Here is a 15378-nt window from a genome sequence, read left to right on the forward strand (position 1 = left end):
TTCGTTGAGTAATGAGCGGGCGATGTAGAGTTCAACCGGGTCACTTCTACAATGCAGAAAAATGTTATCAAGCGGTTTCATCTTGTCTGGAGTCTTTTCCTTAAAATAAACAGGAAAAAAAGCCCCAATGTCAAAGTAGAGAAGTGATGTTTCACTGGTTTAACTGCAGATAAAGTATTTTCCTCAAATTGAGTTAAAATGGTTCAAAGCCGCTTTTTTTTTTTGGCTTGAATTTAGCAGAAAACAGCAACAAAAAAGAACATTTAATGGATAAAATGCAATTAAATTTAAAAAGATGTACACCATTACACATACACTAACTAAACAAGTAAACATATTGTGTATGTGAAATAAATGTAAAAATATGAAGCTGTAATATATGAAAACAGTCATGACACCTTTGTTTTGTCACTTTTCCTGATATATGTTGAACATCTAGTGACTTTAAGTGTATTTATAGGCGGGACGCTGCTCTGTATAACGCGACCGGACGTCTTGTTTGTTTTGATCTTTTTGATGAATGATTAACTGGACTGTTTATGAGCAGCTGGAGTTTCACCTGAAGCTCTTTTTACCCACTCCCCTCACGTGTTCAACTGGAGCCGGACGGGGCTAACCCGCTTTATCATCAGCACTCCTTGTAAATACTTTATGGGAGCCTTTTAGTCACTGTCAGGCCAGGAATTCAGGAGACTGTAATCATATCAACAAACTCTGGATTACTGGCAGATAAGTTCAGAGTTGTACTTGAATGGAGAGTAAATAAAGACTTGTAGTGGGTTTGGTGCACTTGGAAAAGCAAAAGAAAATGTGTTTTTTATGGTTTGTTGATCTTATTAAGATTAACAAATCATATTAAAATCTTTCCAAAACTGTGGATATTAATCTGCTGCTATATTAGGAGCATTAGTGAGGTCCAGAAGACATCTAAGGCTCGCAGCTGTTCCGGTTCATCCCAAAGCTGTCGAGGTCAGGACTCTGTGCAGGCCAGTCAAGTTCTTCCACAGCAAACTGGGAAAACCACCATTTCTCTATGAATCTGACTTCCTCAAACTGTTGCCACAAAGTTGGAAGCACGCCGTTGTCTACCATTTGTTACCAGTACTCTGTATGTTATACGGTGATTTGGTGATTTGGTCACAAAGTGACCTAAACCTTAGGGGAATAATCTATTATTTTTGAACCTGTTATCCAGCAGCAGCAGTTTGTGATTTCATGGGTATTCTCGTGGTCCCACAGGGGTTTACTGTCTGTTCAGAAAGATAAAATGTTTGCCAGGTGTGAAACCAACATTGAAATCAAATAAATCAAAAATATTGCAGACCACTGCAAAGCAACCTACTGTGAGAATGTTTAGAAACGTTATGTGACTGAAGAGTCATGAGGAACTATCTTCAGCAACAAGAAGAACAAGGAGTCCTGCAACAGATGGTTTAGCAGACCCCACAGAGTCCTGATCTCAACGTCATGGAGTCAGTCTGGGGATTAACATGAAGAGACAGAAGCAGCTGAGACGTCGAAATCCACAGAAAAACTGTGCGCAGGTGAACCGAGGAGAACTGCTGCTGTTTTAATTTCATTTAGGTTTCTGCTGTTTACATTTCTGAAAGCGTCCTCACTTTATGGCATTTTTCACAAGTGCCTAAAACTTTTGCACAGTGCTGTGTACTATTTGACTTTGTGGTTGGTAAAGTTTTAACATTTAAACAGGTCATGATAGAACTATTAGTTTCATTGGTATAAAACATTGTAGTAACATAAAGCAGTGACAGAGTCTGATGGGGTTTGAGGTGAACTGGTGGTTTTGTCGCTGCTGTGTAAGTAAAACTTTCCCATCCTGAGAGTTTCCCACCAGCAGCTGATTGACAGGTGGGCAGAGGCCCAGAGTCGTCTACAAATATAAGACCGGACTGAGACGAGAGCGCTGACAAAGACATGAGCTTCTGTTGATCTGTGACTAAAGTCAACTGTGGAAAACTGGGCCTCTGGAAAAAAACTATGCTCCCCTACAGATTCATTTAAAGTCTTCAAATCCAAATTTCCTCTAACAGTTCATCAAGTATCATAAAAAACACTTACTTCTCATGATGTAAACCATATAATGAGTCATTATCTTGAGACTAATGTTATCAGATTTATCTCAAGATATTATTGATGTTGTAAAGAAATTTTTTCCAGATTTGAAGGCTTACAGGAAGTCAGTGTTAAGAGTATCTGTGCACTTTGGTCAGTTTCCAGCTTTCATGTTGAGTCAAATTTATACTGTCAACAAACAAGCTGGTTTCAAAGTGCTTTACAGAGAGCAAAGGGCCCAGATCCAGATTAAAACCGAGAGCGGGAGGCCGGCTGCATGTTTTCTCATGTGAACTGTGCTGTGACCTCACAGCTGATTAGATTAAGATTTGTAGTAAATCACAAAAGGTGAGGAACGGCTCTGCTGCTGAATACAGGTCTTTGTTTGAGGTGAAGTCCCAAATTCCTGTTAAAAATATGAAAAATATGTTCAGAAACATTAGACATAACTTCTTCTCTCTAGGTCTGAATAACTCTGTACAAATTATAATCCTAAAGTATAAATCTGATGTTCTATATTTTTCTTATTGTCAACAAATCTCATGAAAAGACCAACAATGAAGATCAAAGGCTGATACATCTTATTCCTCTGTGCTGTAGACCTCCGTTGTCCAAAAACTATTAAAAACACATCAACAAGCCACACGGCTGCACTTCATTATTACTTCATTACCATTAACACACACAGTGTAGTTTAATTCAATCCTGCACACATCGTCCTGCTGCCAGAAACACTCACTAGAGCACCAAATGTAGATTCATCCGCTGCTGAAAATAGTCCCCAACAAATACACTATTTTCCTCCTGTTTCAGTAACATTTACTCAAAACTAAGCAGTCCGCTGCTTTAGGAAATTACTGAGACTTTAAAAAAAAAAAAAAGAAATTATATATTTGTGAGGTGTTTTTAAAGATTTACGCCTCCGAAGGGAACCGATGGGAAGGGAAGTTGGAAAGTATTGCGAGCTGGACCAACACTTTGTTTTGGTCTTTTCGTGAGATTTTTTGACAACAATAAAACCAAAATTAAAAATCACCATATTGAATCACTTGTCAAACTAAAAGTCTGGGAAAAGAAACTTTTTTTTTTTTTTTTAGTTTCAGGATTTATGTTTCAGCAGAAGATGACATCACTGTCCGTAACTTACTAATGAAGAGGGCTGAGCATGTTGCAGTTTGTCATTCGGTCCTTTTAAAACATGAAATATCTGATTTTTTTTTTTTTGGCCACATGTAAAAAAAAAAAATCTGTGAACACAACATTACTACAAAGGCAACCGAAACACAACAGAAATATTATCAACTTAAGCTGATAAGACAAACCTGTAGCTGATTTACACACACATACAGCAGATATTGAGCACCATTAGCATTCATCTACAGCCACAGTGAGGTTAATCAACCTTTTCACTGATTTAAAAAAAACATGCAAGTGAACCGAAACAATGAGCTGAAAGATGCTTAAAAAAAAGCTCAGCTGAGGGGAACTTCAGAGTCAGGTGATAGTTTTCTGTGGATCCATCACTGAGTGACCCCGTCATGTGATCAGAGGTTATTATGAAAAGCAGCTGATGTGCTGCGAGCGTCAGGATCTCTGCCCAACCTCCTCTCACCTGTATGGAAAGTCAAATCCAGCATGAAGCAGCTGGGCTGTGAATATTTCATCATCTGAACCTGATTCAGAACACACTGTAAAAAATGTCCACCACAAGTCATTCAGTCTATAGAAAAGTAAATCTGCCAGTGATTGGCTAATTTTATTGGTTTACAGGGAGGATCGGCTCGTTTGAATCCTTTTCTCGGATCACGATCGTCACCAAGACTGACAACAGTATTTAAATACACATCAATGATGTTGTGAAGGTCAAAAGTTTCAGGTTAAAATGCTTCCAAAACATGATTTAAAATATTAAAATGACATTTGAAAGGTAAAAGAGTAGGCATGAGAATCATTTTTTTTGCAGTATTTTTGCACACAGCCGCTGTTTCTCATTAACGGTTGCTGCTTGAGAAACACACGGCGCTCAGCAGTATCTCAGCGCCGTGATCCTGCTCGCCGCTCGCTGCCTGCCAGCCGTTTGAAGCCTCTTTCCAACAGCGCGGGCCGAGCGCCAAACCCTGTTCGGCCCAAAGCAAACGTATGTTGAACCTTATGCCAAAACTTGACTGCAATGTTCAGCACGTGGAATGAGAAAAATGTCTCGACTGTCACTTAAATTAACGACATTTTATTTCCCATGAGAACATGAGATCCAGCTCTGGATGTTGGCGGCGTGCCGGACTGAGGAAGAGCTTTTATGTTGTATTTGTTTTATTTAAGCTTTTTCAGGTTAATACTGCTGGGATTAAATATCTTATTCCTCATATAAATAAAGCCTTTAACCTTGTTTTTAATCTTATAACCATATTTTAAACCAAATTGAAAACTGATCTAACAGAGGACAATATACTGTTGTTCAAAAAAAAAGGTAATCTTATGGGCAAACTCTCAAAGCTACTGACCTAAAACTCTCGATATTATCCCTCCTGACCGGGATATTTCTTGTGTTGAAAAGAAAATCAGATGTAAAGGCTCAACAGAAGCCCAGATTTGCTCGTTAAGGTGGCTGTTCTCCGCAGGGAGCCTTGGCCCGGTGTTGTCCTGCTTTCATTAGCAGGTGATTTGGCTGTCGTGTGACATTTAGCCGACCCTGCTGTGCCGCTAAGAGATTATCGGCCTCCTCGGGTGTCAGTAATGTGATCCAGGCTGTCGCCACCACATTCCTGTCAACCACAAACAGTCGCCGAGCGCCGGCCAACTCTGACAAACAACACTGAGAGAGGAGTTATGTTTGAAATATGTTTTGCAATCAAACTTTCAATCATGGAGAATCAAAGTGTGCGTTCCAGGCAGGGAGTTTGGATATGGGATGTTGGGGAATACCATGGAAGTTTGAAACGTGGCATCTGTCCAGGATCGTGCAGGAGCTCAGTGTGTTTTCTGATCTCGTATCACAAGTTTGTAGCAGCAGCTTAATTACAGTAGAAAGGAGAACTACAAACCAGTGAAGAAGAAGGTCTTTAGTTGATTTGATTTATTGATTGGGACAGTGTGCACTTTTAAACATTAAAGATGCACTGCACCGGAGTTAGCTCGAAGCTAATTTGCATCCGTAGTCCCCCATAAGCAAAACATACAACAGCACAACAACAAACAGTACAAAACAACAACAAAAACCACACAGAACACAGCATGCAAAATACAAAGCTACACACAACAGCACATCACACACCACGACATCAGTTTAGAATCAGTATTAAAATTAAGTCATTTAATCAAGTTTTATTGACCTCGTTTGAAGTTGAAATTAAAAACAAAGGCATCATTACTGCCAGTAATTAAGTTCTCATTAAAAAGAACATTTCATTGACAGATCAGTTTTATAATTGACTCATTATTTCAGTCATTCATCCGTGTGAGGAAACAAGCTTTTGCTAGTTTCTGGAATATGAGGATTTGCTGCTTAGTTTCTTATTATAAATTACATAACTTTTCACTGTTAACTGGACAAAATGAGCAATTAAAAGGGACCAGTTGGGGCAATCTACAACTTATATCTTAAATATTTTGTTATTGATTAATCATTTATCATAAAACGCCAGAAAATGGTGAAAAACACCCATCACAAGTTCCCAGTCTCATAGTCCGAGATGACGTCGTCTAATGTTTTGTTTTTGTCAGAACAATTAGTTGAGTAGTCGATGGACAGAAAATGAATCAGCAACAATTTTGATGATCAGTTAATCGGTTTAAATGATTTTTCAGGCAAAATTTTCAAAAATGGTCTGTTTCTGGCTCTTTAAATGTGAATCTTGTAGCTTTTTTGTGTGATAGTGAGCTAAACAGAACTGTAATGATTAGTTGGATAATTTATGTCAACTATTAAATTAGTTAATTAAACTATTTTGATATTTGATATTTTTTTAAAAACATTTTTTTTTAATTCTTTGATTCCAGCATCTCAAATATGAGTATTTTAGGTTAAATCTTGGGCATTTTATTGTGAAAACAGCAAATCAATTAATCATGAAAATAACAACAGATTAATTGATAATGAAAATAATCATAAGTTCCAGTCCCAATCTTTGGTTTTTGGACTGTTGGTTCAGCTCTAGTAAATTTCTTATTTCATAGTTTGATAATATATCAAAGATTAAAAGTTCTTTGAAAAACATTAATTTGTTCCTTTGCAGGGTTTTAATTGTAACTTTTGAAGATAAAGAGTAAAGACAGGAAGCTGCTCTCTGGGTGTTATAGTGGGTGTATCTCAGTGTCGGAGGTGTTGGCTGGTGAGAACTCAGAGGTGTCACACCAGCAGTCAGTTAAGGAGGAATGTTCCTCCCTGTCGGCCATCTGTCGTCCTCCTTGTTCCTCAGAAGACAAACAGGAGTCAGAGTCTCCTCACACACTTTAATGACCACATGCAGAGGCAGTTGTTTTCTTCTCCACTGTTCACGCCAGCTCAGGCATTTTGTTGGCCCACGTTTCACAACATCTGCCATTTGGTGGACGCTGGTGTCCAAAAGCTTTTTTCAAATGTACACGTGTCTTTAGTCTGGGATAAGCCACCGTTAGTGCTGAATTGTGTACGAATGTAGGCTTGTTACTGAATCACCATTTGATGAATCACTCAATGTATTTCTAGATGAAATGAAAGTTATTGCACAATAATTTAACCTCTCAGCAACTTTCAAGTAAAGATTCAGTTGATTCCTTTTAATTGGCAACTCTTTTGATAGTAGAATAATCAATTTTGTGTCGTTTTTCAAGCCAAAAGGCTAATTTTTGCTTAAAAAATTGTTGATTGATTAGTCAACTAATAGTTCCAGCTGTAGATTCAACAGTCTGTTAGTCTGCGTGTGTTCAAACGGGTTAAATGTGCAGTTTACTTCTGCATTTCTAAAATAGTTTTAGCATTAGCAACAGTTCCTTTTACTGGTCATTGTTTTGGCAGTGATCATTTAGTTTGATAACCCTAATAGAGCTGCAACAATTAGTCGATTAATCGATTAGTCAGTTGGCAGAAAATTAATGGCAACTGTTTTGATAATCGAATAATTGATTTCTCAAGCAAAAAGACCAAATATTCTCTGGTTTCAGCCCTGAACATCCGTATTTATCTTTGGTTTAAACATTCAAATGAGCATTGCTGAACTGTACTTTAATATAAATTGTGCAGTAGAGAAATAAATGAATCCTAATATTAGTTTAGATGAAATCTAACCAATGATGTGACCTCTCAGCCCAGAGTGAAGGTTTAGTCTGTTTACTGATGTGTGTCAGTAGACGTACGCGGTGGATGTTGGTTGACGATCTTCCATCGATCCGGCGGTCTGAATACTTTTATCTCGTCCCCTGCTGCTGCCTTCTACAGAGGTCAGAGGTCAAAGTTCAGGGTCGGGCGCAGAGTGGCGCCGATGGAGCCCGACTGTGTCTCGCTCAAGGTCACGTGAGGTCACGGTGATTAAAAGGATGGATTTATTATCAGAGAAAAATATCTAAATATTGACAATTTTGATATTAATTGATCGGATTTGGCTCCGTTGATGTTTTAAATCAACATTGAAATCTTTGTTTTATGCTTTTTTAAAAAAAATAACCTGCAAGTATTTTGATTTTAGTCAATTTTCAAGCGAAAATGCTGAACGTTCGCTGGTGCCTCATTCTCAGATGTGATGATTTTACTGCTTTTCTTCGTCATGCATGAGTGTAAACTTAATATTTTTAGATTTTGGAGCTGATGGCTGATGGTTTTCGATCCTTTTAACAAGAGCTAATTAGGACGAGATCATTCAAATTTTAGTCATGCTGTAATATCAACCTGAACCTTAAATGCTTGTGGGCGCAGCACAGTTATTGATGAATGTGCTGGACAGTAGGATTGTCCGTGTGTCGGAGCCCAGAGGGATCCTGAGCTGAGGTGTGGTGAGGTTACAGGATGGTGTGAGCTGTTGGCCATCACAGTGATGGATCAGCAGGAAGAGTCAATAAGTCTGTGTTGACTCAGCAGCTGTGTTTGCTGTCAAACTTGAATGGATTATAACAGAGCCAGCTTTCACTGAAACTCACATGCTGAAAGGAAAACTCTCGTAGTATCGTTTACTCTCTGTCATACGTGCTTCCTTTCATCTCCTGTCTCTTCCCTACTGTTCAAATTATTTACATTAAATGAAACATATTCTGTAAATAGTCTTTTATCGCCTATTTAATGCATAAATGCCCAAATAAAAATCAACTTAAATGTGTTGTCTCTGCGTCTGTCCCTCAGGTCTGGACGACAGCCTGCAGCAGTACATCCCGTCCTTCCAGCGGCAGCAGGTGGACGGGGAGAAGCTGCTCAGGATGTCCCACCAGGAGCTGCTGTCTCTGGGTGTGTCGAGGGTGGGACACCAGGAGCTGGTGCTGGAGGCCGTGGATCTGCTGTGTGCCCTGGTCAGTGAACCGTCACAGCATCACATCGTCTCACGGTTTCATCACATTCACACTGTTTAAATGTTTCGTCAGCGTCTTGCAGTGTTGGGATTAATAGATGGGGGTGTAACGGCACACAATTTCAAAATTCAATGCATACCATGGTTTTGTGGTTACGGTTTGGTATGTTTCTCTAGAAGAGAGAAAACAAAGAAATGCAGAAATGTTAACTAGAAACAGTAGCTCATGGGTCATAATTCCTGCTGTAAAAAATGAGGCAAGGAAAAATTTAACTTGGTCACTGAGTGATCAAAATTAAAAGCATTGTGTCATTGCTTCATCTAAACTACAAGCTATGCATACATAAAAGAAGGAATATAATGTGACTCGAGCACTTTAAAACTGCTATAATCAATAATTTTATATTAAGGTAATGTGAAAGGAAAGGTGTCGCTCGTAGTGACTCTGCAGTTCCACTCAGCGCTATCAAGCCCTTTAGTGTCTTTAAGCTCATTGTTTTGGTTTTACAGCGCACAACTTTACTGTTTTGGTTCACTCAACCTTGTTTCCAGCAGCAGCAGACAGCTGTTGCAGTAGAGCTGCAACGATTAGTCAATTACTCAATACATTTAGTCATTTTTTAAAGTGAAAATGTCAAATATTTGCTGGTTCCAGTTTCTGAAATGTGAGAATTTTATGGTTTTCTTTGTCTACTGTGATGGTAAACTGAATGTTTGGACTGTTTGTTGGACAAAACAAGACATCTGAAGACATCAACTTGGACTCTGGGAAATTCTAAAGGGTATTTACCAAAAGATGATCAAGAAAATATTCAGCAGATTGATCAATAATGAAAACAATCGTTCATTGCAGCCCTAGTCTGTAGAGCAGCAGATAACGTTAGCAACTAGCTGGTGAAGAAAGAAAGAAAGAGTTATGAGATATTTTTCTCAGGAGTTGGTGGAGACCAAATTAGAGCTAAAAGAAAGTGAATATTGGACTTTCATTCACCAGGACGACACAAACACGACTCTGATTAAATATTAATGTTGCTTTATGTCTGCTGGATGTGTAAACTGTGTAAATTGTTTGCTATTACAACTTTATAAGATGATAATATGTCAAAGTATATGTCAAGAATGGGTTAAGGCATATTTAAGCATATTATCCTTTAATCCTGTGTTTTCTACAATAATGATCGATGGACCCACTCATCAATGCTGTCACTAATGAGTTAAAATGTTTGATGTCAGGTTGTCCTCCTGGTAGCCAAGTGATTAATAGAAGCATTGCATGTACCTGCAGCGTTCCCAGTCTGATTATGATTGGTTTCTGTCTCCGTCTACACTGTCACATGTTTTATGAAGACATGACTCGCGTCAGACAGTGTTGACCTACAGGTCTTTGTTCAGCGTTATTATAATGAATTGGTTTGTCATTGGCGTTGACTGTGCTAATGATGCTCGCTGCTGTGGGCGGGGTTTAGCTAAGACTCAACAAACAACAAAGTGCCAGAGCAGTTCTGTTCACCAAGTGCTGAGATGCAGGCAGAAGCTCTTCGGTTTCGTATCAAGTCCTGTAACAAACACACACATCTGCGTTCTGTTACACCCCAAATAAATATTTAAAGCTGAACCGGGCAGCTTCAGATGCTGGTTACCTAACAGTGAGAGTTAACTGAAGTGTTAGACTCCACAATCACCAGAAATCCTTTAACAGAAGAAACCTGCAGTCGGTGCAGTGGTCTTCATGGGAAATATAAGAATTTTTAGGAAAATACCTGATGTATGAAATATTAAAAGAAGCAGCACAGTGTCTGTTCATGTGTATTGAAGCCTTCCTGCATCTTCTCTAAACCTGAGCATCCGGCTCATGTAGTTCCTTTATTTCCATCACATGACCTGACAGCAGTGGTTTATACTGGGCCCGGCTTCCAGAGAATGTGCTGATGTAAATATAATGCACTCTGTTAAATCTCTATCAGATCTGGCAACACTCCCACAGTGCTGGTTTTAATACTTCTACACTGTAAAAAAATATATATTTGTGCAGCAATTTTTAAAGCATGCATTTTAAAAAAAGTTTCATTGTTTAAACTGAAGGTAAATTATTATAAGTTTTTTACAACTAACTCTTTTTTATTACAGTTTGATTGATTTAATGTGGAAAAACTGTACAAGACTCAAGCCAAAAATTCCTTAAAACAAACTAAATGACCTGAAAAAGTCCATCACAGATCGTCTTTAAACATCAGAAACGTGTTTAGTTCTGAGTTTCAGTCGCTGAAACATAAATAAACATCTTAGAGTGACTCAAGTAGAATCTGACTACAGTGAAACTATCATATTGTACCATATTAAAAGGCAAATGACGATAATAAAAATGCCTTCGAGTTTATGTGTGTTTATTTTACGATAGCGTATTTGACCTCTGCACCTCGGCTGAAACCAACCTACCATTACATGAGCAAAACATTTCTCTCCACCAACATAGTTAGTGTTTGACTCCAAACAGAGCCCCTCAGTCAGCTGTTTATGAGCTCTGACCGTCTTTGTCTCAGTGAAAAGCAGGATTTACAGTCAGTGCTGAGGTTTAATGGTGTAACTCAGCTGAATGGAGTCTGACACTCTGCTGTCACCGCTGACAAACAGGGAAAATAAAAGGATGACTGACCGCAGCAACGAGACGGAAACTACTACTGCTGTTTAAAGTTGTGTTATTGAAGTTTGGTAGATCTTTTATTCTGTTCTATTCTATTATATCTCCCAGTATCAACTGTATCTTAAGGTAGTTTGCAAACATTTTCCCACATTGCAGGCAAACAAACATCCTCCTGAATAAAAAATCTAAAATGACTTGACCAAGAAAACTTAAGCTTAAACTGCACATAACTGTAACGCCCCCTGTTTAAATCCAGCTTGGGACATTTGTTGCAGGTCATCTTCTTCTCTTTCTCCTCAAGTGTCCCACCCAACTCTTCACTTTTCTTTGTAGACCTTTTTCACAGCAGATATTTTGACTCCTTATAGTAGGCGTTGGTGCGAGTTTTACTAATAACAATATTAACGATGGCTGAGACAATGAGATGGCATGATGCACATTGTTATTTTTATTATTTACACTTTTGCTTTTTCTGTTGTAACGTGTTGAAATGTTCTCCATGGATAAAGGACTATTAAAGAAACAATAGAAACAGAAATAACTCAAGTAGACGTTAGATATGTTTCCATCCATCGATTTTTATTCACATTTTTAATTTGAGTAAAACAGACTTTAGTGGAAATGCAGGAAATTAAAAAAATATATATTGCAAAATGTCTTGGCTGAAGGGAAAATGTTGGTGTATGGAGGCAAAATGCAATGAAGTGCAATGAAAACAGACTTGACCAATAAATCATGACAGGAAGCAACTGACTTAAACGTCCACTGAGGCTAAAATAGATTTAAAAAAAAAAGGCTGCAGACAACAAACAGAAATGTCATATTTCCATCATGTTTTTAGAAAGATAGTGGATGGAAACCTGGATGAAATCAAATTTTCTTTTGACGAACTTCTTGAAATTTGGTTAAAATTTGCGCTACATTTGGATGAAAACATAGCTAGTGACCTTTGTTGGGCAGTAATTCAAGTCAAACTCTCGACTGTGTGACAACGTGGGTGAGAACATTCACATTTGTCCCATTTATACCTTTACATAGTGTAGCCTATATCTAAAAATGCTTGATTTATTTCTATTATTTTTTATCAGAATACCATCTTAATCAGTAGCATCGCTAGCGCTTACTGTCTTTGGTTTGTTTGGGGTTTAGCATAATATTCTGTTACAGTCACATCAATATTTACTTGTTAAATCAAATCACAGACAAATATTGTTTAAATTTATCTTGTTATTTAATAATTTATTATGAATTTAGTTGTGTGAAATGTTAGCTTTTTTCCTGCTTTTATGCTTTAACTGATGGGTCTTGTGTTGTACCAAGTCTTAGATTTAATGTTACGTCAACTAGTATTTGTTGTATTGTTTTGTAATGATTACGGTTTTCTTGGCAACATGGTGATGAATATTTAAGTCTTGTTTGTACTGATGATGTTTACTGATATAAGTAACATTTGTCATTTATCTGCTTTAGTTGAAAGAGAGAGAAAGAGTCCCTGAGAGAAATGTGGTTGTGCCTGAAGTGATTGTGTGGTAGATTAAAGAGTTTATTTAAGGGATAATTAGTCAGTGGAGACAGAAGGACGTCTGTGAAGCTGTGTGCGCGTGATGTAGCCTTAAGCTAATGAAATTTCAAGTTTTCATCATTCAGTTGTTTTCTTTTATTTTTTTTTTACACGTGTACTGTGGTGCCACAATAGAGATAAACAGCTTTTTTAAAATTTTTGATAAAATCTCTCAAGTCTGGCCAAACTCCCCCACAGACTAATCGATCAAACCTCTAAATTAATTACATTTTTTAAGGTAAGTTGCCCAACACACAAGTGCAACCTGTAGCCTAGAACCAGATAAAATAAGAAATATTACAACAAGAAAGAGAGAACAACAACAAACCGACTTTCATACAGGTTGCTGCTCTTCATAATGTTTTCCAGGTGACATCACGCTGAGGAAAGATGCAGTAACACACCTAAACAGACCAGCAGATTTAGGGAAAGTTTTTCCTGTAAGACTGAATTGAAGGTCAAGTGACGTGTGCTGGATATTTTTTGCAGCGCTGAGCTGAGTTTACTGCTCTCTGGTGTGGAGCAGGAAACAGATGTGACCCCTCCCACCTGTCAGAAAGACCCCCCACCCTTCCCCTCACACACACACACACATTTGAAACACAGTGTACACCATGGAGAGGAAGAACCGTTTCAGTTTTGTTCCAGCAGTATTTCCGTCGGTTGTCAGATGATCAGTTTTCCATCTGAGGCTCTTTCAGCAGAACAAGAGACACTTTTTCTGTCTTTCTCTGACTTTTAACCCTCCAGACACTACAGGTTTATCAAGCTCTTAGTCACACTGTTCAGAGTCGTTTGGCTAAATTATCTTAAAACCAGAAGCCTGCCAACCACGGTTCAGAGCTGCAGTTCTGGCAACAGTAACAGGACAAAAGAAACTCAAATCTGATTAATGATGAATGGAAAACACTGATTATTTAAGGGGTGTAGAGAGCTGAAGTCGTGACCTCATATGTGGTCAAACCTCCGTTCCACCAGCTTCTGTAACTCAGTGCAATCTCTCATTCAACGTTTCTTTTGCTTCCTCTGAAAAACATGTTCCTGGAGTTTACTTTCCATATTCTACGACAGCATAGGCATCCACTAAGTTGAAACCTTCGAGATTTAAACAAAGTTAAACACAGAAAAACTACAGCTCCCATGAAAAAACTACAAATGATTGTTTGGTCTATAAAGTCATCATTCATCTTTCTAGTTTTAATCTGTGCTGTGTAAAGACATGTACAGCGTTTGTTGTTCTCCGACAGTTGTTCTTTACACTCCCAGATGTTGCAGGAGTTTTGTCCTCCTCAGACTTCAGGGTTAGGGTTAGGTTTAGGGCTAGGGTTAGGTTTAGGTTTAGGGTTAGGGTCAGTGTTAGGGTTAGGGCTGGGTTAGGGTTAGGGTTAGGGTCAGTGTAAGGGTTAGGGCTAGGGCTAGTGTTAGGTTTAGGGCTAGGGTTAGGTTTAGGATTAGGGTTAGGGCCAGGGTTAGGGCTAGGGCTAGTGTTAGGTTTAGGGCTAGGGTTAGGGCTAGGGTTGGGTTAGGGCCAGGGTTAGGGTTAGGACTAGGTTTAGGGCCAGGGTTAGGGTCAGTGTAAGGGTTAGGGCTAGGGCTAGTGTTAGGTTTAGGGCTAGGGTTAGGTTTAGGATTAGGGTTAGGGCTAGGGTTAGGGTTAGGATTAGAGCTAGGGTTAGGTTTAGGGTTAGGGCTAGGGTTAGGTTCAGGATTAGGGTTAGGGTTAGTCAGTTTTCTCCTCTGTGCACCTTGGAAGTAGGTGAAGTTGTGCCAGAAATCACACAGACTCTGTTTCTACACAGACAGACAGACAGACGCTGCCTGTTTCACTCCAACAAAGGTCTAACTTCATGTAGAGCTCTTTCCTGATTGACATGTCTGCTTCTTGTGGGGTGAGATCACTTTACTCCTAACATGGTTTGAAAGTTCACCTGAAGCGTGATTTTAACTCTTTGTCAGGTGTCATGTTTCATTCAGGTGGATGTTTTGTTTTTTGTACAGTGCAGTGAGTTGACAGGTGGAATGTCAGATGTTTTTATTGGCTCTGAGCGTCACAACGCCTCAAACATCTGAGCTGGTTGACGCGAGCCAACGTGCTGACAGAGAAAATTAATTGTATGATACGTTTTGGAGAGGAAAGGATCATCTGCGGTTATTGATACATTTGAAAATTGGATCCGAAAGTGTGGAAAATATTTCTTAATGTTTACACAAATCCACAGACACCTTTTTAGTGCTGTAAATAAACCTTTCGGAAAGTGTGAGATGTTGAGACTTTACACTTGACTTTTATTAAACATCTAATTTTTATTTTTGCCAGTTTGTCACCATGATAACCAAACAGCAACATTAATTAATATTATTCTGGGATCCAGTAAACTGTCACACGAGCTCGCTTTGGGTTTGCGATTAGTTTGAGTGAAGTTGACGTGGTGTTGATGACTTTTTTTTCTTAGTCAGATCATTGCCATGGTGACTGGTTTGTAGGAATGTGTGTGTGTGTGTGTGTGTGTTTTGATTGTGGGGGGGCGGGGGTGTTGGTCAGGGGTCATGAGAATTTCTTCTTCCCATCATTCCTGTGTGTGAGGTGATGGTCGTGGTTTCTACTAATGCAGAACTCTTTAAAGTTTCTAAAA

The 15378-nt window shown here is 38.7% G+C and overlaps 1 protein-coding gene across 1 annotated transcript in view; it reads left to right on the forward strand.

Annotated features, from left to right (window-relative positions):
• Positions 1–15378, forward strand: part of cnksr3 (cnksr family member 3) — a 60332-nt gene that overhangs the window by 11628 nt on the left and 33326 nt on the right. The window contains exon 2 of the mRNA XM_044329817.1: positions 8381–8544. Coding sequence (XP_044185752.1) covers positions 8381–8544 — 164 coding nt within the window. The remainder of the gene's footprint in view (positions 1–8380; positions 8545–15378) is intronic.

The sequence above is a fragment of the Thunnus albacares genome, chromosome 16, assembly GCF_914725855.1.
Source record: "Thunnus albacares chromosome 16, fThuAlb1.1, whole genome shotgun sequence".
NCBI lineage: Eukaryota > Metazoa > Chordata > Actinopteri > Scombriformes > Scombridae > Thunnus > Thunnus albacares.